The sequence below is a fragment of the Panthera pardus genome, unplaced genomic scaffold (genome assembly GCF_024362965.1).
Source record: "Panthera pardus isolate Hobbes unplaced genomic scaffold, ASM2436296v1 HiC_scaffold_25, whole genome shotgun sequence".
Classification (NCBI taxonomy): Eukaryota; Metazoa; Chordata; class Mammalia; order Carnivora; family Felidae; genus Panthera; species Panthera pardus.
This window is the reverse complement of record NW_026526821.1, coordinates 1,026,189-1,047,669: the sequence shown is the minus strand read 5'-3', so window position 1 is coordinate 1,047,669 and position 21,481 is coordinate 1,026,189. Positions and strand designations below refer to the sequence as shown.

The 21,481-nt window shown below is 64.8% G+C and overlaps 2 protein-coding genes across 14 annotated transcripts in view; both read left to right on the top strand.

The window, feature by feature from the left end:
• The first annotated feature begins 1,069 nt into the window (after positions 1-1,069).
• On the top strand, positions 1,070-13,166 carry ARFGAP1 (ADP ribosylation factor GTPase activating protein 1). 8 transcript variants are annotated; one of them, XM_019426327.2, is made up of 14 exons: positions 1,070-1,222; positions 3,864-3,927; positions 4,126-4,235; positions 4,488-4,659; positions 5,136-5,236; positions 6,042-6,128; positions 6,625-6,721; positions 7,688-7,744; positions 8,868-8,900; positions 9,851-9,880; positions 10,714-10,770; positions 11,202-11,261; positions 11,769-11,845; positions 12,551-13,166. In XM_019426327.2, exons 2-14 carry the CDS (start codon positions 3,868-3,870, stop codon positions 12,888-12,890), a joined length of 1,281 nt encoding a protein of 426 aa, XP_019281872.2. In that variant the 5' UTR covers positions 1,070-1,222; positions 3,864-3,867; the 3' UTR covers positions 12,891-13,166. The 8 variants fall into 8 exon arrangements, with proteins under 8 accessions (XP_019281872.2, XP_053746012.1, XP_053746011.1 ...); XM_053890037.1 differs by lacking the exon at positions 1,070-1,222 and adding an exon at positions 1,499-2,850 and having other exon boundaries at positions 11,775-11,845; XM_053890036.1 differs by lacking the exon at positions 1,070-1,222 and adding an exon at positions 1,500-2,850.
• A 5,490-nt stretch (positions 13,167-18,656) lies between these two features.
• The window catches only part of COL20A1 (collagen type XX alpha 1 chain), a 29,824-nt gene continuing 26,999 nt past the window's right edge, over positions 18,657-21,481 (top strand). For all 6 annotated transcript variants that reach the window (XM_053890035.1, XM_053890031.1, XM_053890032.1 and 3 more), the window contains exon 1: positions 18,657-20,580. In XM_053890035.1, coding sequence (XP_053746010.1) covers positions 20,517-20,580 — 64 coding nt within the window. In that variant the 5' untranslated portion in view covers positions 18,657-20,516. The remainder of the gene's footprint in view (positions 20,581-21,481) is intronic.

Below are 21,481 nucleotides of genomic sequence, written 5' to 3'. Positions count from 1 at the left end.
ACACTGAACTGACTGAGCCACCCAGGCGCCCTGGTATTGCCTTCAGTGGAATGTTCTTAAGTTATGAAAAGGCACGAAGTGCTGACACAGCTACAGCATGGATGAATCTGAAAACATCATACTGCGTGAAAGAAGCTTCTTTCGTGTACTGCATGATTCCTCTCTTATGAAATCCCCGAGACAGATACGCACGACTCCGTGGGATTTTGAAAACATCATGTTAACTGAAAGAAGCCATTTGAAACAGTACATACTGCATGACTGTATTTATACAGATTTCTGGAACAGGTGAAAGTAAGGTGTGAGGATGAAACGCAAACAGTGGTTGCCTGGATGGGAATGTTCCCTAGCTGATTTAGCCGATCGCGGGGGAGGTTACATTGGGGTAGGCATTGGTCAAGTGGTTCAACGGTACCCGTTACTGACTGCACATCATACCTCAATAAAAACGTTTATACGTGGTCATTCCAAAAGTTACAGGGATGTGGCGTATGCGCAGAAAGCACCAAGGACAAACCAAACAAAAAATCGCTTGCAATTCCCGCTCCCCCGACATCAACACTTTTCAGGGTTCCCTTTGCTGCAGGCGCATCGGCACGTATTCGGGGCGCTGCATTCGCACCGCTCCGTGCGCGCTCCCACCCGCGTGCGCGTCGGACCACCCCAAATGGCTCGGGCCCCGTGGCTTCCGGGTGGGCCCCGCCGACGGAGGGCGGAGTCCGGGGGCTCAGCGTCCCCGAGGCGCGCCGTGCCGTCCACCGCACGCACACGCGCGGACTCCGCAACCGCCCGCCCCGGGGAGCCCGCCGGCTGCCCCCTCCCCCGCCGCGTCTTCCCAGTCAGCCCCCGGCGAGGAAGCTGTCCCGGAATCATCCCGGCGAGAGCAGGCGGGAACGCGTTTTCCGTGCCCGCCGTGCGGGAGGGCGGGCGGCCGGGCCCCGCGGGACGCTCAGCGGCCGCACTCCGGCCGCAATCCGGCCGCGCCGCGTCCCCATGGCGACAGGGGCGGGGCCTCGCTCCGGCCCGGCAGGCGGAGGCGGAAGTCCGGCCCACCGGCCCGCCCCCCGGCTTCCCGTGATGCCTTGAGAGGCGCAACGTAGTCGGAAGCTGGTGGCTGCGGGGTGGGCGGCCGGCGAGCGTCCCCGGAGCAGCTAGCGGCGCGCCCGAGCCCGGCCGACCCCGGCGGACCCCGGCGCACAAGACCGAGCCCGGACCCCGCCTGGTAAGCGCGTGACCCGCGGCCCCCGGCGCCCGCTCCCCGGTCCGCCTCGGCGGGCGCTCCCGCGCGCCCCCGGCCCGCCGCCCCCACCTCGGGGGCTGGAATCCTCCCGCAGCCGCGGGCCCCGGCGCGGCTCGCCCCTTTCCTCCCTCGGGCGCTGGCGCTGGCCGGGACGAGCGTGCAGTCGGGCCGGGGCTGGAGTCTGGGCGTCTTCCACCCTGGCAAGTACGGGTTCCGGCCAGCGTGGGAGGGGGGGTGAGGGTCGGGGGAGGGGGGCCGTCCGGTCTCCCTTCGCCACCTGTGCTCCCGCCCCTTGGCCGTGGACGACCCCCGCGGGGAGGCAGAAGCAACCCGTTCCATTTCGGTTCGCGTGGATGGAGGTAAAGCGGATGCATCCTGTCTGCCCCGGTGATCGGCCTCGTCGCCAGTGTTGAGGAGTAATCGTGCCCGTTAAGTGCGGGCCTGGCACTCCTGCCACGCTCTGGTTACCGCTGTGCAGCAGGGTGACGACGGCCCAGGGGGTGATTAGCTCTGACGTTACTGGCCGGGGTTCGGAGATCGTCTGTGCTTCCACAGGGGTGCTTCGGGCGCTTTCTGTTTCACCTGGTCACCTGTGTAAGCGCCTTGGACACCGAGCAGCGTCCTCAGCTACTTTTAGTGGTAGACATGGAGAAAGTCCCAACTTAAGGACTCAGCTTTCAGCAGTTAGCAAGTGGCTTACCTGATGAACCAAGAAAAGGTGTCCTCGTTTGGCTCAATGTTTCCTGAAGTTATGTCCACCTGCAGAAAGCTGCATTTTACCATCTGGATTTCAAGCATTAAGGATTTTTTGGGTTGTTTCTCAGGATAAATCTTATTTATGGTTTTGAAAGTTAGGAGGTGTTTTCATGCATCAGAGTTAGCATCTCAGAGGGTTAAAGGATGCTCACCTCCAAACGGGTCACCAAGGGGAGTTCCTTTTAAATCCAAATCAAGTCGTTTAGCTTCCACATGTTACCTTTCTGCTAGTTCTGCAAACATTTGCTCTGCCCAATTTTCTGTTACACAGTTTCCAATTCAGAGCAAGCTCAGCCCCGTTCTGGCTTTTCTTTGCCTGTGCCCTCTTGACCAGAATGTGAACCCCTGAGGGAAGCTACAGTCCTCAGGAAAGAGCACAGGGCTGAGTACGGAGACCTGATCGGGCAGGGACGCATGTCAGCCCCACACACCAGCTTGCATGGGCTTCCCCAGTGGCCGCCACAAGACGAATGTGTGGAGAGGGCTTGGTGACTCAGACCCGGCAGGATGTCTCTCCAAGAGTGTGCGCTTATGTGTCTGTGCCCTTCCTTCCCTGTCTGTGCCCTTACCCGTCTATGCCGTGCTGTGGCCTAGGCGCTCAGTGTGACAGCAGTATCCCATTTGAATGAGTCTGGCCCAGATTACGGATTCAGGTGTTTGCCCTCAAGATCCGATGCTTTCGGTGGACTGTCACACGCGGCACAGAAAGCCGCAGAGCACAGAGGAGCCTTGGGTGAACTCTGGGTTTTGTTTCCGTCAGTTACCGAAAACCAGAAACAACTGTTCATTTCTTGCTTGCTTCAACGAGCCTCAGAGCGGGAACATCAAAGTTGTGGCCTTCCAGATTTAGAAAGGTCAGTTGTGTGGAGAGTCGGCGTTCCCGTCTGTGACTTAGTTCTGTGTACTAAGGTTAAAGGTGAGATACAGGGCAGAGAAGCTCCTCCTGGGTTGTGTAGGCTGCACCGTCAGTAGAGGGTCTGTCCAGGCGGCAGAGAGGTGGCCTGGGGCCCACGGCCGAGCGGTCGTGGTGTGTGCAGAACCACGGTGTTGCTTTATGTCCAGCGCTGTGCTGGCTCCTGGCTCGAATCTTATTATGTCAGTGGTCCTGGTCGTGAATTCAGCGGGCCAGGGGTTGACCTTGAACTTTGCCAAAGCTAGGAGATCCGTACAGAGTTGGTTCCGCTCTTCAGCCCAAGTTATGTGGCTGTTGTTCCCGACAGCGTCCCCGTGAGGCAGGGTGGCAGGTCTGTCCTGCCGTGGTCATGCCACCGGTCACCTCCATCACAGTGGCCCTACAGAGGACCTACCCGTAGACCCTCCCACAGGTCAGCCTCTCCACACCTCAGTTAGGGCTCCCACTTCCGCCCCACGCTGCCCGCTGGGGAGTGGAAGGTGTGATGCGCAGAGAACCTGGGGCTCCCCGTCTTCCGTGATTATTGGCCCACGTCTGGTGTGTTGGCCTTCGGGCGGGCGGTCAGATTTAGCGGCCAGTCTGTGCACATTTTATAAAGACCACCCCTCGATACGGGTTTTCTCAAGACAGGATGTTGTACAGATTGCGGAGTCTCGGTGGTGCGTGATGCTTAAGCAAAGCGGACGCTGCTGATTACGTTGTTCTCCGTAGTCACGTTGCTTTTGGCCTGGGAGCATGCAGACCGCTGTAGGTTTCTCTTAGAGAGTGGGGGACAGTTTCCTTGTGTGAGCGGTTCCCCGACACTGCCTGTAGTAGGTTAGGGGTGTTGCCCAGAGCTTCCAGGCAGCTCAGCGGGGTTTCTTTGAAGCTGTGTGTTATGGTGTCTTTGCCCTAATTGGTCTTCTCGTAAAGTAACCTGTTTGTAAGTTTTTCAAGTTTCTTCTCTCCTTTCAGCACCATGGCCAGCCCACGAACCAGGAAAGTTCTTAAAGAAGTCAGAGCGCAAGATGAAAACAACGTAAGCGTCTGCTTTGCTTCGGTGCTTTGAGCTTCAGCAAACCTCTCGGAAGCGACCTGTAGCCTCAAAGCTCGCCCTGTGGCTGCCGGTCTTGAGTCGGCCTCTCCCCTGCTCCCTCTTGGGGGCACCTGTGGGGCCTTTGGGGCCCCTGGGCTCTGCCCTGCGTGCCTGGGTGAGTCGCATGTGGTTTCTCTGCAGCTGTGTTTTGAGTGCGGAGCATTCAACCCCCAGTGGGTGAGCGTGACCTATGGCATCTGGATCTGCCTGGAGTGCTCGGGGAAGCACCGCGGGCTTGGGGTGCACCTCAGGTCAGTGCCCTGCTCCCCCCGCACCCCCGGCCCCCCGGGGATCCTCGGCCGCGGTCGAGGGCCCACTGCTGGGTGTGGGATGATGGACCAACACTTGCCACCTTGCTGGCTCTGCGTGCCCTCGGGGGCATCGCGGCCAGGCTTCCGCCCCGGGGGAGCTCAAGTGTCCTGTCCACGCCCTGGTTGGGGCGGGCGTGGGGGGCGGCTCCTGGGTACCCAGTGCTGCTAACTGGATCGGCGCCCGGCTTCTAGCTTTGTGCGCTCTGTTACCATGGACAAATGGAAGGACGCGGAGCTCGAGAAGATGAGAGCTGGGGGGAACGCGAAGTTCCGAGAGTTCCTGGAGTCTCAGGAGGACTATGACCCGTGCTGGTCCCTGCAGGAGAAGTACAACAGCAAGGCCGCAGCCCTCTTCAGGGACAAGGTGGGGACAGGCTGACCAGCCGTGCCGGGGGCCTGCCTGCTGGCTGTTGTCTGGGCGTTGGCATTCTTCTGTGGACCCTGATACGCCTGCGGACAGGACACGCGGGCCGCCTCGTCCCACGTGGGGGCGGGTGGTGTGTAGTGGCGGGGGTGAGAACGGGCCTTCCCCACACCCTCTGGGGGAGCACCGCATTCCCACATCTCTGTGTGGTGGCCAGACCATCCCAGGACGGCCACGCCTGCCGGAGGAACCATGTCCCTCGGGGTTGGAGCCGCTGCCTGGGAACTCACCGGCACCGCTGTTCACTGCCGCCAGCGTGAGCCCCAGTCGGTCTTGCCGTTGACGTGTGTCAGGGTGGCCCCAGCCCGTGGCCGCTGAGCCTGGGAGGGGCTGGGAGCAGCATATGCTGGAGCGGGTGACGTCGCCGGTCCCTCCTGGCAGCCACAGGCTCTCTGATCCCTGTGTCCCCTTGGCAGGTGGCCGCCCTAGCTGAAGGCAGAGAATGGTCTCTGGAGTCCTCGCCTGCCCAGAACTGGACCCCACCCCAGCCCAAGGCGCTGGCGACCACTGCCCCCCGGTAGCTGCTCCTCTCGTCTGGCTCCGCGCTGTTCTCGGCCCAGCCCCGATCTCGGCCCCGATCTCGGCCCTGATCTTAGCTCAGGATCCCCTTACTGTTGTGGTGACGGCTCACGTTGTGAGACACGCCCAAAAGTCAGTGGGAAAGAGAACGTTCTAGGTTGCCGAAGCAACACAGGCTTTCGGTAGAAATGCAAGCGTAAAGTTGTGCCTGAGGTAGAAGCTGGTACCTCCCCACCTCCCAAGGGCCCGTTCGGTGCAGGCTCTGCCAGACGCCCGTGACACGTGTGCATCTCTGGGAAGCGGCCTTTGTCCTCTCGGAGGGTGGCCCGCCCCCCCGAGTGCAGCTATGCTGTGGTCAGGCTGGTCCCCACGGCACATCCCGTGTCCTCCTGCACGGCCGAGGCATTGTTCTGGGGTGGCCGGTCTAGAGAAGGCTCCCTGTTTGCACCGGGGGTGCCCAGGCCACCCCCCCACTGCCACTGCCGGGGTGCTTGCTTCAGCCTCAGTCTCACCAGCCTCTGGGCTGCTTCCCTGCCGGCACGGGCAGGATGGAGCCGCTCTCGGGGTCCCTTTGCGGCCCCAGCTGGGGCTACAGTGTATCTGCTTGCTTGTCGCCAGCCTCGGCCACCGAGCCCGAGCTGCCTTTGGGACAGAGCTGGAGGCCAGCTGGCCTCAGGTGTTCCATTCTTGGAGGACCCCAGTGCGACCTGGTGGAGAGAGAGCACCTCCCAGAGACCCACCTGGTTCCCTCAGGCACCTGCCCGACCTCCCTCGGCCTCATTGAACTTTGACTCCCATTTCAGAGCCTCTGGCCACCCACAGAGCTCCACCGGCTCCTCAGACAAAGCTTTTGAAGACTGGCTGAATGGCGATCTCGGCTCCTACCAGGGGTGAGGCCGCGGGCAGCAAGGGGTTTGGTGGCTGGATGGCTCTGGGCGGGGTCCCTCCGGGCGGGACTGTCCCCCGGGCCGTGGGCTGGGGCCCATTGCTGTGTGCAGAGTCTGCGTGCGGGTCCTGAACTGCTGTCCCTGGGCCAGCCCAGGTTTGAAGCGCAGTTTTGATTGGAGAGAAAGCCCAACATTTAGAAGGAAAAAAGAACCCAACCTGACACGTAAACGAGTTTTTGTCTCCGGAGCTGTCAAATAACTTCAACGCTTTTTGCCATAACCGTCTGGGGGCTGTGGGTCCGGCCGGGGGCCCCGACTGAATGCAGCAGGAGGGTCTTTTTCAGTGAGCAGGGGGTAGCCTACCCCATGCCATCCCCCCGCCACCGCTGTGGATACACGTACTCAGGGAGGGGGGTCCCCCACCTCCATCCGGGGTCTGGGGGCCTCTTGTCCCGAGGCCGTCGGGAGCAGTGGGGCTGCGCCTGTGTCTCCCTGTCAGGGCCCAGGAGAACCGCTACGTCGGGTTTGGGAACACAGTGCCCCCCCCCAGGAGGGAAGACGACTTCCTCAGCAGTGCCGTGTCGTCCCTGTGCTCGGTGAGGACCGCGTCTTGCCCCGGGGACCGCCCTCTGCAGGAGGCCTGTTTTCTTTACAGCCAGGTTCATTCGCCTGGGGCGTTCAGGTCCGCACGCGCAGAGAGCTTTCTTCACTGTGACTAGAGATCCTTGTTGCCAGTGAACGGGGGAGGGGTTCTTCAGAGCACGACTTTCTGTGTGGTGCCTGTCCTGGCAGAGCTCCGGGCACAGCGGGCAGCTGAGCCGTGTGGGCTCTAGCACCCTCGGAAGGGTGCCCACTGCCCTTGGCGGCCTGGGGAAGGCCTGCCGGGGCGCTGGGCAGCCGAGGTCACTGCTCCAGGGCGGAAAGGCACGCCTCCAGCCGACAGCCTGCTGCCTGAGAGTTGCTCTGCGAAAAAACAGACCCCCGCCCGTACGGGGCACGTGCGTGTTTCCATGTCTCCTCCTGCCGCGTTTTAGTTCTCACGCAAGAAGCTGAACGCAGTTGTCTCATTGTTTGGGGGGAGGAGGCTCTGTTGGGAAGCTGAGGTTTAAGTGAGCCATTTATGTTTTTAAATGGTCTCGACTGGATTCGGAGGCTCAGGGGGAAGCCTCGAACTTGGGCAAAGAGAACAGGCATCTCTACAGACTGGGTGCCAGGCCCCTGCCCCTTGAGGGGAGGTGGGGGGTGGAGAGCAGACGAAAGCATGGCCACGTGCTCGAGGTGAGGTCCGGACGGTCAGGGCTGGGGGAGCGCCGCAGAGTCGCGGGCGCTGTCCCGGCTGCCGTGGCCACCGGTCGGGGGCGTGCTGTCCAGGCGTGCCCGCGGTGGGAACCCGTTCTTCGTGGGAGGCCGGGCTGCAGCTGTGGACAGAGCACCGTGGGGGCGGCCTTCCTGCGGAGCTGGATGCGCACGCGGGCAGCCCCTCCGCCGAGAGGTGGGCGGCGTGGCAGATGAAGCCTGCCTGGGAGGCGCCCCCGCAGCCTCACCGTGGCCTCTCTTTTCAGGGCTGGAGCAGTTTCACCACCGGAGCGAGCAAGTTTGCCTCGGCTGCCAAGGAGGGTGTGAGTAGCCCGCCCCAGTGCTCCACCCGTAGGACCCAGGCGGGCTGGGCTGCTCTGGGGTCTGGGGGTGCAGAAGGGTCTTGAAGGGGCTCCAACTGACGGTTGGAGAGCATTCCCAGGCCCAGGCTGTGCGCCATTGGCCCGGAGCCCCCGAGGCTGTGGCAGACCTCAGGGCCACACCGTTCTCTGCTCTGTAGCGGCCATCTGCCTCCGTGTCAGGGCAGCGCTGTTTGCTGAGGGCCAGCGTCCCTAAGAGATGTGTGCCGTCTTGAGGTGGGGCATGTCGTGACCCCTGTAGGCTGAGCGGTCCTGCCGGCCTTTGAGGTTCTGCTTCTGGGCACAGAGTAGCGTTTGTGCAAGCCGACCATTCTCTCACCCTTGCCTTAGCGACGGGGTTAGGGATCTTGTCAGGACAAGTGGAGAGTGGGCCTGTGCTTGGAAAAGAACAGACCAGAAACCTGTCTAGGGATGTCAGCCTGGAGAGGAGGCTGTGGGTGGGATCCAGCAGGTTGCCCGGCCAGTGTGGCCGTGCTGAGGAAGGTCACCCCGAGAAGGGAGAGCCCTGGGCAGGCTCTGGGCTGGAGTGAAGTCGCTGTGGACGCTTCTCAGTGGTCCCCGTGGGCCACTGTGCCCAGCATCCTGCCCTGCCCAGCCTGGGAGGAGCTCAGCGTTGAGGGGCCCAGGCCCTGTGGCCCTGGTGCTTCAGCCTCTGCTGGTTGTCTCTGTGTACTTGGCTTCGGAAGGTGCAGCACAGGGGTGCAGGTGTCTTTCAGCTGGAATCTTTCTTAGTGGCGGGGTGCCGTGCTAGGGCGAGCTGTGTGACTGCCCTGGGCACCGAGTAGGTGGTATGGTCTGGGCCATGGGAAAGCCCCTAGGTGACAGGGCTGGGGTGGCCACCACCTCCTGGTGGGCCTGCTGCCCCAGGCCCGGGTACCGTGTGGGTGTCCCTCCCGATGGCCTTCCTCCGACAGGGAGCTGGCCTCGTGCTCCAGGAGCTACTGTGGGGTGGGTGGCTGTCAGCAGACAGACTTAGGCCAGAGCTTTGTCTCAGCCCTGCGGAGGTGCAGCCTGGGGCCTGGCGTTGGGACAGGAGGTCCCAGAGCCACGTCGATTTTCTTTTCAGGCAACGAAATTCGGATCTCAAGCAAGTCAGAAGGTAACAAAGGAAGCTTCTGTGTTCTGTGCTGTTAAAATTCCTAGTCTGATGTCCTGTTGGTGTTTGGACTCTGCCTGGTGTGCCCTCCTTGGGCCGTGTGCTTGGGGGAGGGGACGTGTCTGTGGCTCAGGTGTGGACAGGCCTGTGCTCCCGCACTTGGCCCAGGCTCCCACGTCCGTGTGCAGATGGGTAAGAGGCCGCATCTGCCTGGGGCCTGCAGGGCTAAAATCACCCCTCCATCGCAGCCTGGGCCCTGCACTGCTGGAGGGCCCCTGTGTGGTTGGCGAAGGGAAGCTGGGTGCTGCTGAGGCTATGCGTTGTGGGGAGGGGGGTAGGCAGCCGCACGCAGGCCGCGCCCGGCCCTTCCTTGGGATGGTGGGTCTGGGTTCTATGGAAATAGCACTCATCCTTCCCCGGTGAGTGCGTTCTCTTTGTGGGTGGTGGTTGGGGGCCTTGGGCCTTGGCCTTTTCCTTCAAATCTTGGTAGCCCCGGCAGTCCCCAGGGGTACTGGAGCTGGGCCGCCTGTGTCTGCTGTTGGGAGTCAGGACTGTGCAGGAGGCGGCAGCCCTGGAGGCGGTCCCAGGCGGGAGGATGGTTACTTCTGCAGCAGAGCCTGCCCGAGGGTGATTTCTCACCCGGCCCCCCTCCCGGGCTCCTGGCTCGCTCGCTCTTGCGGTTCCGGGAGTTGCACGTTGGGAGTGGAAAGCAGTGAGGTCTGATGGCAAGAAGTGTGTACTCAAAGCCACTTTTGGGGACACCTGCTGGGGTGATGCCATGAGAACGTGAGGCTATTGACATGTTTGGACGTGCTTCCTGGTCTATGTCAAATGCTCCTAGCGCCCGCGCTGTCTCTCTCTCTCTCTCTCTCTCTGTTTCCCTCTCTCTCTCTCTTTTATCCCCCCACCCCACTCTCTGCCCCCCAACCCGCTCCCTTGCTGTCTCGGTAAAGTTTTGGGGCTCCAAGCAGCAGCCAGAGCCGGTAAGGCCCGAGCCTGTTCTCGTGCATGCCTATCCCTGTCTCTGCGCTCGTCACTTGCTTTGCCCTGAGCTGTTCTGGACGGTGGCCTGTCATGTGTCCTTGCTTACGTGTGCACACCCTCGGCGCTCCTCGCCAGCCCACTGGGCCCGTCTGGCCCGCTCGTGGTGCTCTGGAGTCGGGAACCGGGGACATTGCTTTTGCCGGGGCACCAGGAGCTGCTTGGCAGGATTTTCATTTCCCGGCTTGATCACCTCGAGCCAAATCACTGGAAGGAGCGAATCCCGGTGGCAAGCGTTGGGCGCCCACGTGGCTACCCGGTCCACCGAGGCTGCTGCTGCTTGACGTGCTCTTGGCTGCCCCGTCGTCCCCCCCCCGCCCCCCACCAGTCACCCACCTTGGCTCGTCCTCCGGCTCCGTCCCCTTTGCTCTGGTGACCGTGGGTGCGCCTGCCTGCGTTCCCGTCGAGGGGGTAGCCTGGGACCTGTAGCCGGCACGGCGGTGGTCTTCATGGGCCGGGATCGCGGGGGCTCTGCTGGGAACACTTGGAGGTGGCCACCGGCTGGGGCGGGCTCCCGACTACTTGCTGCCTCTCTGAGCCTCTCCGTCTGGAGCGAGGAGGCCTGGGACGGTGGTCTCTGGCCGCCCCACAGCCAGCGTGCCTGGGGGCCGCTCCTAGCGCAGCGCCAGGAGCGCGGGAGGCATCTGTGTGCCGCCGGGCCGCTCACCGTCTCCCGCCTTCGCTCTGTCGGCCAAGCTCGTGGCCACCATGCCAACCCGTGCCCTGGGGGACGCGCTGCCTGGGGAGCTCCCCTGACTTGCCCCCGTTTGCACAGGCTTCGGAGGTGGGCCACAGTCTGAACGAGAACGTCCTCAAACCCGCCCAGGAGAAGGTAACGTGGCCCTCGGCCCCCAGTGGGCCCTCGTCCAGGGGAGCAGCTGGTGTAGGGGGCTCTATCCGTCAGCTCCTACTCGGCGGGGGGGGGGGAGGGGGGGGGTGGTGAGTCCTGCCCTCCTGTGGGGACCCAGCTGACCGAGCGCGGGAAGCTCTCGCGGGCTGGGGACCTCGGACATTGTCGGTCTGTCCTCAGGAGGTTGTCGGTGACACAGTCCCCTGCCAGGGAGGACGCCGCGTTAAACCAGGCTGGGCTGGAGTCAGTGGCCCCGGCGCCTTCACGTCTGGGGAGGGGGCAGCCCAGGGGGGAGATAGGGTCCCACGCGGCTGCTGCCACAGGGCTCTTCAGTTTGCGTCGGTCCTTTGTCAGAGACGGGCGACCGTGCGGCTTCCGCCGCTCCGCTGAAGGTGCTGTTTTAACCCACGCAGGTGAAGGAGGGAAAGATTTTTGAGGATGTGTCCAGTGGGGTCTCTCAGTTGGCGTCCAAGGTAGGGCGGGCCCCCCGGGCGCCGCTGGAAGCCAGTCTCCACATTCCGGGGCACCCGGAGCCGAGCGCGGGAAGGGGCTGAGCGCCCGCTGACGCAGGAGGAGGGTCAGAGAGGCCCTGCGGTGCCGGCGCCACAGGAATGTGGAGACGGCTTGACGCGGCTTCCGTCCGTCCGCTAACCTGTCGCTTCTTTTTCTTCTGCCTTTGTTTTGCTGCCGCTGCCCTTTCCTTGGTGAGTGCCGACCTTGACGCTCCGCGAGGGCGTGCAGGGGCCTTTGCCTGCTCGGCGTCTCCTGGAGCTGCTGAGCCCTGGGCCTCTCTGTGCCCGTGGGCGTCCCTGGCCACCGGCCGCCCCGGCGGGCTGGGGGGGGGGGGGGAGTGTGGGACAGCGGGGCCCTAAGCCCCTGCCACGCTGCTTGCGTTTCTGAGCCTCTCGGGGGCTTTAAGTGAAAGGCCGTGTGTGCCGTGCGTGAGGACCCCGCTCAGCTGCCTCCTCTGTCCCTTCTAGGTCCAGGGGGCCGGCAGTAGGGGCTGGCGGGACGTCACCACCTTTTTCTCTGGGAGAGCGGAGGACCCCTCGGACAGGTATGCTGCTGCCCCCGTCCCTCTGTCCTGAAGGCAGGAGCCCCCTTTCCCTGGGTTTCTTCCCACAAGGTCTGTGGGGCACGTCACCCCCAGGGGTGCAGGGGTTGCAGCAGCCCCCAGAGCCAGCTGGCAGCCCGACCTCTTGCTCTGGCCCCCGTGCTCAGTGTGGCTGTACCCGGGCCCCTGAGGGATGGGCGTAGGGGTTCAGTCTGGAGACGGGCGCTGAGCCCTCGTGTGCGGTCTCGGGTCCGGTGGGTGGATGCTGTCCCCTCGTTCACCGTCCGCTTGGGGCCGGCTGGGCAGGGAGAACTCGCACCACGCGTCTTCCTGACGTTCTGTCCCGAGGTTTGGGTAGCATGACTGCGCCAGGGGGCCCGTTGGGGTCACCCTCTGGACCATGTGGGGCCTGAGCACTTGGGGTCAGGGGGCCCGTTGGGGGCACGAGAGGCCTTGTTCCCTCAGTCACCGGGACATGCTTCTTGTGGGGTAGGACTGGCGGAGCTGGGCTCTGGCCGCAAGGGGCCTGCCCAAGTCCTTTCAGAGGGTTCCGTGCCCTCAGCTCCAAGGCAGAGCCGCCCTGAGCTCTGGTGTGGACGTCACGCCAGATGGGGCCCTGAGCCCCATCTCGGGGAGGACACTGGGGAGCACGCCGAGGGAGGGCCTGGTGGCTCTGGCTGGTCCTCAGTCTCCCTCTCTCCCCCCGAGACCCCCGGAGGGCCAGAGCTACCGAAGCGGCAGTGGGGACAACCCCCAGAACACCGTCGACCAGAGCTTCTGGGAGACCTTCGGGAGCGCCGACCCCACCAGGGGCCACAGGTCCCCAAGCAGCGACAGCTGGACGTGTGCGGACGCCTCGGCCGAGAAGCGGAGCTCGGACAGCTGGGACGTGTGGGGCTCGGGCTCCGCGTCCAACAACAGGAACAGCGACAACAGCGACCTCGGGGAGGCCTGGGGGGGCAGCGGGGAGGGCAGAGCCAAGGCCCCCAAGAAGGCGGTGCCGCCGGCGGCTCCGGTGGACGAGGGCTGGGACAACCAGGACTGGTAGGCCCCGCCGCGCACCGGCCCCCAGCAGCTGGGACGGCCACCGCGTCTGCACTTGGTCCCCACGTCTCCTCCCGTCTGACCCAAGAAACCAGCTGTGGCACGAAGACGGCACCTCGGGTGGGAGCCTGTGGGCGGGGCTGCCCGCTCACGTCGGCACTGGCCCTCCTGTGGTGGCCTGGCGACGAGGAGGGCGGGATCCCGCCCCCGCGGGAGGCAGGCCGCCCCATCATTCCCGTAACGCCCTTGCTAATAAACCCTCCCGAGTGGCCGCACCGCAGCCCGTGCAGTGTCGTGACGCGAAACGTGTGCTCTCTCTCCAGCGCCTCAGCCCAGGCGTCTTCTGGTCGGGGCTTCTGAGGACCCTGCCCCGGGTCCTCCGTGTGGAAATCCAGAAGGGACACCGGGGCTGGCGCTGCTGACCGCCCACCTCGCCCTCCTGGCCCTTGGTCACCACCTGTCCCTCTCTCCTGTGTCACCTCTCCAGGCCTCCGTGCGCGGCCACGCACACCCCAGGGCCTCTGGCCTCGTCCCCAACGCCCAGGCCTCCTGTCTGCGCTTGGACTGAGGGCAGCACCCCGGGATGGCCCGGACGGCTGAGCAACAGGGACGTGAAAGCGGGGGAGGGACGCCAGCACGTTCCTGTCTGAGCCGGGCTGGCCCCCAGCCAGGTGTGGGGGTGCGTGGCAGGGGGGCTGGGCTCCCTTCCCGGGGCTCACAGACGAGTAGCACGCGGTGCTGTCCCGGGTTTGTTTCCACGTTGGGAAGCCGCCCCGGCCGTCTGCGGCGAGGAGGGAGTTCCCGTCGGGCTGCGCCGCTGGCGCCCCGTCCCTGCCAGTGCGTGCTGCGCCCGCGGCCTGGCCTGCAGCATCGTTTGGGTCTCCTTGTCCACCCAGAGCGCACGTGGCCGTCCCACCTCCACGGTCACGGCCTCGTACTAACGGGTCATTCTCCCATCAGCGTGACGCACCTGCACGCGACTCTTGGCTGTGGTGCCTGTTCTCCCGCACCCGCCTCCTGACCCTTACGTGGCTGTCAGCCAACCTCTGACCAGGTGCCGCGTGTGCCTCAGTCCTGGCATGACTCGTGCGGGATGTGGCCCCTCTGTGCTCTGGACGCTGCTAGCCATTCATGTCGCGGGACAGGCTGGCCCGGCAGGACGCTTGGCGGCAGCCAGGCCGTGACCGCCCGTGTCAGGTCTGGGGCGTGTGATGGGCCGGCGTGGCACGGCCTCCCGGCCCACGGCTCTCCCTGTAGGAGACAGCTGTGGGGGGACAGGGACACCCAGTGTGGAACACCTGCGGTGTTTGGCTGCCGTTTGGGGGTGTCGGTCACTGAGCCGGCGGCCTCTGTACCCGGATCAGAGGTCAGAACCTCAGGGTGATGAGAGGCCCCGTGCTCGGTCTGCCGTCCTGGGAACGAGCGTCACAGGGTGCCGGTGCTCAGGAGAGTGCTCGGGGCCAGCTGTCACCCCTACGGGCATCCTCCGGGGTCGGTGCCCTGTGGGACGTGGGTTTGATTTCTGCACTGGAACCTCCTCCTCCGTCGGGGTGGGAACCGGGGGCTCTGCTGTCGGCCCCGGAGGCTTCGGTGGCCGGCGCTCAGGCCGTTACTCTTCCAGTAAGTTCTCCTCTGGGAGGCCACGCTGAGAGTGAGTTTCTTTGTCATGCCGAGTGCAGCGGTCAGGTCTGTGCTGTATCTTCAGACGTGTTCTGGCCAAGGGGGTTTTCTCCCAGACCCCTCCTGGGGTGCTGGGATGCGGTGGTCCAAGACCCTTAGGGCGACAGACCGATGCCCTTGGTGCTGTGCCAGGTGGAGCCCGGGTGGGGTGCCCGCGGCCACAGGCTGTGTTGGCTGAGGGCTTGGGCGGCGGTCTGGTGCTCTCCTGTGCAGGGGTCACTGGCACATGGGAACAGAGTGACCTGGATGAGTGCCCCGAAGGCCACTTTCAGCGTGTGCTTGCAGATGCGGGCACGGGCTGGGCGGGGCCTGGGGCTCTTGGAGGTGCAGGTGGGACGCCTCCCGGGGGGGCAGAGAGGTCTCCAGTGGGTGTCTGCCTGGGACCCGGGGCCCGTGGCAGCTTGCCTGGCTCTGGGCAGAAGTGGGGCCAGAGGGAGGCACAGCCAGGGGATGCTGAGTGGAGTTTCCAGAACCGGAGCTTTCTTCCTGGGTGGTCTCCCGTGGGCCATCCTGTCTGGGGCAGAAGACAGAGGGTGCCAAGCGGGAAGGCAGGTCTGGGTGGGGCCCAGGGGGCATGGGGCAGTCCTGGGTCAGTTCTTGGCTGCATCCCCGTGGGCCTCACCCGCTGTGCTGGCGGCCAGCCTGGTGAGAGAGGGGGCCGGAGGCTGCGAAGCTGCCCTCGGCCCCCCTGGCTGCCTGTGAGGGGTCCCACCCAGACCCCGGCTGCGGGACGCCAGGCTGACCAGGGACTGGTAGGACCACCGCCAGTCGAGGCCTCCCGGTTGGCTCCGCCATCTCGGCCCCAGACCCCTCGCCGGACGCCAGGACGGACCGGCGGGTGCACGTGAAGGCCAGACCCCCTCAGCTCCCTTCCCTCCGGCCTTGCCCACGACCGTGGCATTTTGTGCGCCCTGCCGGCCAAGCCCTCACACAAGTCCACCTCTGCTGTGGCCCAGTTCAGCCGCCCGGCGGGCCCTGACCCCTCACACCCAGAGCCGGGGCCTTCCCGGGGGCCGTCTGGGTGGGGATGACTGGGCGGTGGGGGCCCTGCCCTCTGGCGTGTCTGCTGTGTCTGAGCCACCGGGTGTGGTCAGGGGCGGCCCGGCCCCCGCAGCCCCGAGGGTGGATGTCGGGGGCCACGCAGGAGGCTTCTCCGTGCCGAGGGCCAGTTTCCCCTGAGGCCAGGATGGGGGGAGGACCTGTGCACGCCGGAGTGAGGGCCCGTGACGGGGGCGACGTGCCAGCCCGCGGGCAGGCTGCTGTGCTGTTTCTGGAAGGGTGATGGGGCCCTGCTCAGCCAGGGGCCAGCACCCGGTACTGTACTGTCCCGTCCTCTCGGGGTCCTGGGCGGCCCCGATGCTGCTAACTGGTTCGGGGGGTTCAGGGGCATCACAGGTGATGGGCAGGCACTGGGTGAGGGGCGGACAGGGTCCAGCCAAGGGCACCGAGGAGCCGACCGGCTTGTGCGCGTGCAGGTGGCGCCTCGGTGGGTGCGTGTGAGTGCAGACGTGTGTCCTGAGCACCTGTGAGCCACGGACAGACACGGTAGGCCCGGGGCACGGCTGTCCGTGGCTGCTGGGCCCCACTGAGGTGTGCGGGGCTTGGCTGGGGTGTGGGTCCCAGGACCGGGCAGGGCCAGCTCCCAGGTGCTGCGTCCTTCCGCACTACAGCGTCCCGCTGTCCGGCTCGGGTCCTTGGGCACAGGCGCTCCCTGGCTATGTCAGAGAGCTCGTGTGGCCCAGGGTCTGAGGCCCGTCCCGGCCGCAGGAGCACTGACTGCGCAGCTGGGCCCACCGCGCAGCCAGGACCGGGGAGGGGCACTCGGCCACCTGGGATGGAGCCGCCCCAGTTTCCTGGCCCAGGCCTGGGACCGTGGGCCCCCCCCCCCCCCAGTGTTCCCGGGTTTGGGGCTGGTAGACCGGCAGGCGTGAGGCAGGGGCGCCGGCTGGTCCTGCGGGGTCTTCCCTGTGGCCAGGAGTCCGGGGAGGGGATAAGCCCCCATGGGTCTTGGGTAAGGGCCCCCCCCAGCAGCACCCAGCCCCTGACCTTCGCCCCCCCAAATGCTCCCAGCTTGCAGTGAGTACCAGGTCTCAGATTCTGGCCTCCCCGCCCAAGAGCCCCAGGCTGTGCCCACCCGCCAAAGTGCTTCTGTCTCGGGAAGCTGGACCCAGAGCGGCTGCCAGCCCCTGGCGACCAACTGCTAGTCAGCTCTGCTCACCCATCGGCTCCTTGGTGGGGCGATCCCGAGTCGGGTGGGGCTGGGGCGGGGTCCGGTCTGGTCAGCGTCCCTGCCCAAGCATTGGGCCTGGGGCTGTCCACGTGGACGGGGCCACACCGGGCTGGCCCTTGCAGACCGGGGGGAGGGCTGTTGCGAGGCCAGTGGGGCAGCAGAGGTTTTTGGGAAGGGGCCAGTGTGGGCATGGGCCTGGGCGCCGGGGCCCATTGGGGAGGAGCAGGGAGGAAGCGGAGGCTGATACGTCCCCACCCTGCTAGCCTGCCGGAGGTACCTACGCCCGTCACCCCTAGCCTGGTGCTGAGACCACACGTGGTGGCCGTGTCCCTGAGGTGCCTCCCCCGTGAGCCCCTCTTTGGGGCAGACCCTGTGGAATGAGGGATAAAGGCATTTGGCTGGTGCACCCTCTCCCACCCCCGAGAGCCCCCTGCCCTGCGGTGATGAGGTCCTACGCACTGGGACTCTGTACCCCCATCTTGGGCTGTAGATGGGAAGGGCGGAGAGCCTGGGGAGAGGAGGAGGTGGGGGGGAGGGGGGGTGGGGGCTGGGCCGAGGCGGTGACGTCTTGAGGAAAGGGGCCTTCATAAGCCCCGGCCCCTCGTGGCTGCAGTGGGACCAGACTGGATGTGAGTGCACAGGGACTGACCGAGCGATGCCACCCGCACCCAGGAGGAGGTTGGTGACTCACCTGTGGTCCTGGGGGCTGGGGGATGAGGAGGGCCACCAGCGGTCTGCTGGGTCTGTGATGTGAGGACGATCTTGCCTTTTCAACAGGTCCTGGGGCAGGGAGGGCAGACTGTCCAGAGGGTTCCTGTTCACAGTCGTGACCTCTGTGCTCCTGGAAGGAGTCCCACTGGGTCCGGTCAGGCTTCTCGGGGGCGGAGGGGTCTGGCTTCAGGACGTGGATCAGGCAGGTCCCGGGACCTGGAGCGTCCAGATAGCCCGTGCGTTGCCCTCTGGCCCTCCGCGGCCCCGAGGACGCCCATAAGCTGGGCAGTTCCGTGAGACGGTCCTGGCTCCCACCTCCCCTGGGTGTGGCTGGACTGGCGGGGGTCCTGAGGTTCTGTGCTGTGTGTCCCCTCTGCACTGTCAGCAGAGGCAGTCCCCAGGCTGTGTGCAGCCGCGGGTGGGACGGCGGCCCCTCCCCACCTCCGAGGACCTGTACTTCCTGCTGAGAAGCTGGTCCTGGGGCTGGCCGAGGGGCCCTACGCGATCCTAGGGGCTGTGCTCAGTCTGGGGGCCCAGTCCCCGCCCTGACACCATAGGCTGCCCCTACCTGGCCTCAGCTCCCTCCCCAGACCCCTTGGCCCTGGGAGCAGTCTGTTCTAATGACGAGAGAGGGACCGGGCCAGCAGTCAGGACCCAGGCCCGCCTGTGAGGGTGTCCTGGGGGTGGAAGGTAGGAGCAGAGGCTGTGACGGCCACATGCATCTGGGGGCGGGCGGGGGAAGGGCGGCTGACCTCTCCACAAAGGTCATGCAGGACACCGGTCTGCTGTGGGCAGGGTGTGGGCGGTTGTGGGGTATAGGACTCCCCAGATCACTGCACTTGGGGTGGTCAGGAGTGATTGGATGGACGGACCTCGTCTCCCACAGGCGGTGCGCCACGAGTGCCCTTGTGTGCCCCCACCTCGGGGTCTGCCTCTGGCTGTGGCTGGGTGTTGCCGTGGGACTCGGCCAGAGACAAGGTAAGGACGTGGCGGGGGTGCTTCCTGGGAAGGTGGCCCCAGTCAGCGCCCAACCCCAGCCCAGGCCACACCCGCCCGGGGCACAGGCCCCACTGCTCTGCCTCCTGCTCCTGACCCTCCCCGGGAGCCGCCGTCCCAAGCCGAAGTCGTGCTCTTGAGGAAAGACGGGACGCCGGGGGCCACCTGTGCTCCTCTGCCCAAAGCGTCGCCCTCCGCTTTTTGCTGGACCTTTGGCCTTGCCGTCTTCCGGCCCAGCCCGGGGATGCTGTTGTTTCCTCGTTTGTTTTTATTGCAGTTATTCACACGTTTTGCATCCAGTTCCTACAGTCGTGTTGTGTTTTGCGTTATTCAGGACACCTCCTCAGCAGGAAGTTTCCAGACGGCACAAATCTAGAGTAGAAAGTGGAGCCCCTTTTCCTCCTGTCCCCTCGGAGGAGAGCACCGTTCTCTGCTCTCTGCCGCCTGCTTCTGGCAATTGCAGGCACTGGGAGAAGGCAGGGCCTCCCTGCCTCTGTCCTCGGCACCCGCGTGGCCAGCGCCTGTGGCCGCTGCACCGCGTCTAGCCGGGGGCCTTTTCAGTCCGATCGCTTCCTCTTGGGCATTTACAGTGTTTCCCTGTGGGAGTGACGTGTTCTGGGGGAGTGACTTGACCCCAAAAGGGACACGGCTGCGGAGCCGGACGGACTTCCTTGCCGTGTTCCCCGCGCGGGGTGCTGGTTTGGACGGATTCTGGGAGGGCCGGTGTCTGGCCGCCAGTGCCCTGGCTGTGCCCCCCGCCGAGGGGGCTCCCCCGAGTCGTGTGAGGGCAGGAGGCCACACGTCACTGCCCGGATTACTGCCCAAGTCCCCTTGCGTCTGACTCGTGGTCTCTGTTGACACGGTCACGGCAGCGGGGCACACGCGTGGCCACACCTGGTGTGGAGTCCGCAACCACTCTTTTGTGGCACGTCTCCTTAGTTATGGGGTTGCACATTGGCAACTGCCGCTGGGTCGTGTCCCGGGTCCCCGTGGCTCTGACAGGACCACCCCAAGGTGGGGCCGAGTCACTTGTGAGCCCACAGACCTTGAGGTCAGGACTCATTCAGTACGACGGATGGTCTCCCGGCCCCTAGGAGGGCAGGGTGGGTGGGGGCCCACATGTCTGGGCTGTCTTCCCCGGGGATGGCCCTGCTGAGGGGACAGGCGCCCCGCTGTCCGCCCTGTGCCCCACCACGGCCCCTGACATGCAGACCCCAAAGGCAGCTGGGATGCCTCCCCCAGGGTGTCAGCGGCCCAGCAAGACACAGAAGCCTTTTCATGAGCAGGAGCTGGGGGGTGGGGGGGTCCCTGCTCACAAATGGCTTTTTATGGCTGCCCCATCAGACGTTCCCTGGTGCTCCCAGCGAGCAGCCTGGCCCATCCGGGGGCCCAGCCCAGCTGTTTCCCACTCTGAACCACTGGTCATTGTGCCTGCCTTGGGACCCCCCCAACCCCTGCCCTGCTCCCCACACCCCGTCTCTCAGTAGGGGCATCCAGAAGAGGCCCATCTCTGTCCCTGTTTTCCAAAAATAGCCATCCCCGCCACAGGGCTCCCGGAAGCTTCCCCGGGGGGCCAGTCTGTGTCCCAGGGCCCGTCCTCCGCCATCCTCCTCCTCCCAGGACGGCCGCAGCTCCCCTCCAGGGCTATGTGGACTCTGGGGGGTGGCGGTGGGGGAATCAGGCAGCTCCGGGCCCCAGGGCAGCAGCCACCACACGGGCTCCACGCTGGGGATGCCAACCAGGCTGTTCCCGCCAATCCTGGATGCTGGCCTGGGCCCCGTTCGGCAGAGCCGGCCAGGCCTCCCTCCTTGGCTCTAGCAGGTGGTCCCTCTCAGCCCCAGATGGGGCCTCGGTTCTCCAGTTGTCCCCAGTGGGGCCAAGGCACCTGGGGTGGGGGCTTTAGGGGGCGCAAACTCTCTGGTGCTGTCCTCGGGTCAGCCCTGACCACCTGGTGCTGTCTCCCCAGAGAGCGGCCGCCTGAGGCTGGCGGTGCTGCCTGAGGACCGGCTGCAGATGAAGTGGTCAGAGCCGGAGGGGAGCAGCCTTGGCTACCTGGTGCAGGTGAAGCCCATGGCAGGTAAGGTGCCCCTGGGAGGGGTGCCAGTGCCCTGCCCGTCGTCCCACACCCGTGTGCGTCTGCCCCACTGGCACGGGGAACGTGGCGGGAGAAGAGCCTTTAAGGGTCCCGCCGCTGTGTCCCCACATCCGGCACGCCCAGAAGGGGTCAACCGGTATCTCTCGAAGAAACGAGTCCGTCCTCAAGCTTCCCCTCCAGAATTCTGCACGCCTCCCTAACGGACATTTTGCAGGAGGGGGGGCCGAGAGCCCTGCGAAGGTACAGCCACAGAGCACCCCCAGCGTGATGTTGGCTGCTGGTCTTAAAAACTTCAAAAACTGAGATTTGACACCAACCCTGAGTGTGTAATTGCAGGAAGTGGCACGCCCCGGAGGGGGAAGGGGCTCCCCCAGCCCACTCAGGCCCCTCCCCCGGCTCCAATCTATCTCTGCTCCCAAGAATGACCCCTTTCTGACTTGGGGGTAGTTTTCTAATATTTTAATTAAGCCAAGGCTGCTCATCCTGTTTTTCAAATCTTTTCTATTTTTTTTTATGCTTATTCATTTTTGAAAGACAGAGAGCACAAGCAGGGGTTGGGCAGAGAGAGAGGGAGACACAGAATCGGAAGCAGGCTCCAGGCTCCAAGCTGTCAGCACAGAGCCCAACGTGGGGCTCGAACCTATAAATTGTGAAATCATGACCTGAGCCAAAGTTGGACACTCAACCGACCGAACCACTGAGGCGCCCCTAAACTTTTTTTAATGTTTATTTTTTGAAAGAGAGGGAGAGAGAGAAAGAGAAAGAGGGAAAGAGTGTGCTCGGGGGAGGGACAGAGAGAGAGGGAGACACAGAATCCGAAGCAGGGTCCAGGCTCTGAGCTGTCAGCACAGAGCTTGACGCAGGGCTTGAACTCACGAGCTGT

Excerpts from the sequence above, each read along its gene's own strand:
- ARFGAP1 (XM_019426327.2), top strand. The coding sequence starts at position 3,868 with ATGGCCAGCCCACGAACCAGGAAAGTTCTTAAAGAAGTCAGAGCGCAA. Across the intron at positions 9,881-10,713 it reads CCAAGCAGCAGCCAGAGCCG|GCTTCGGAGGTGGGCCACAG; the intron begins GTAAGGCCCGAG and ends CCGTTTGCACAG. Across the intron at positions 10,771-11,201 it reads TCAAACCCGCCCAGGAGAAG|GTGAAGGAGGGAAAGATTTT; the intron begins GTAACGTGGCCC and ends TAACCCACGCAG.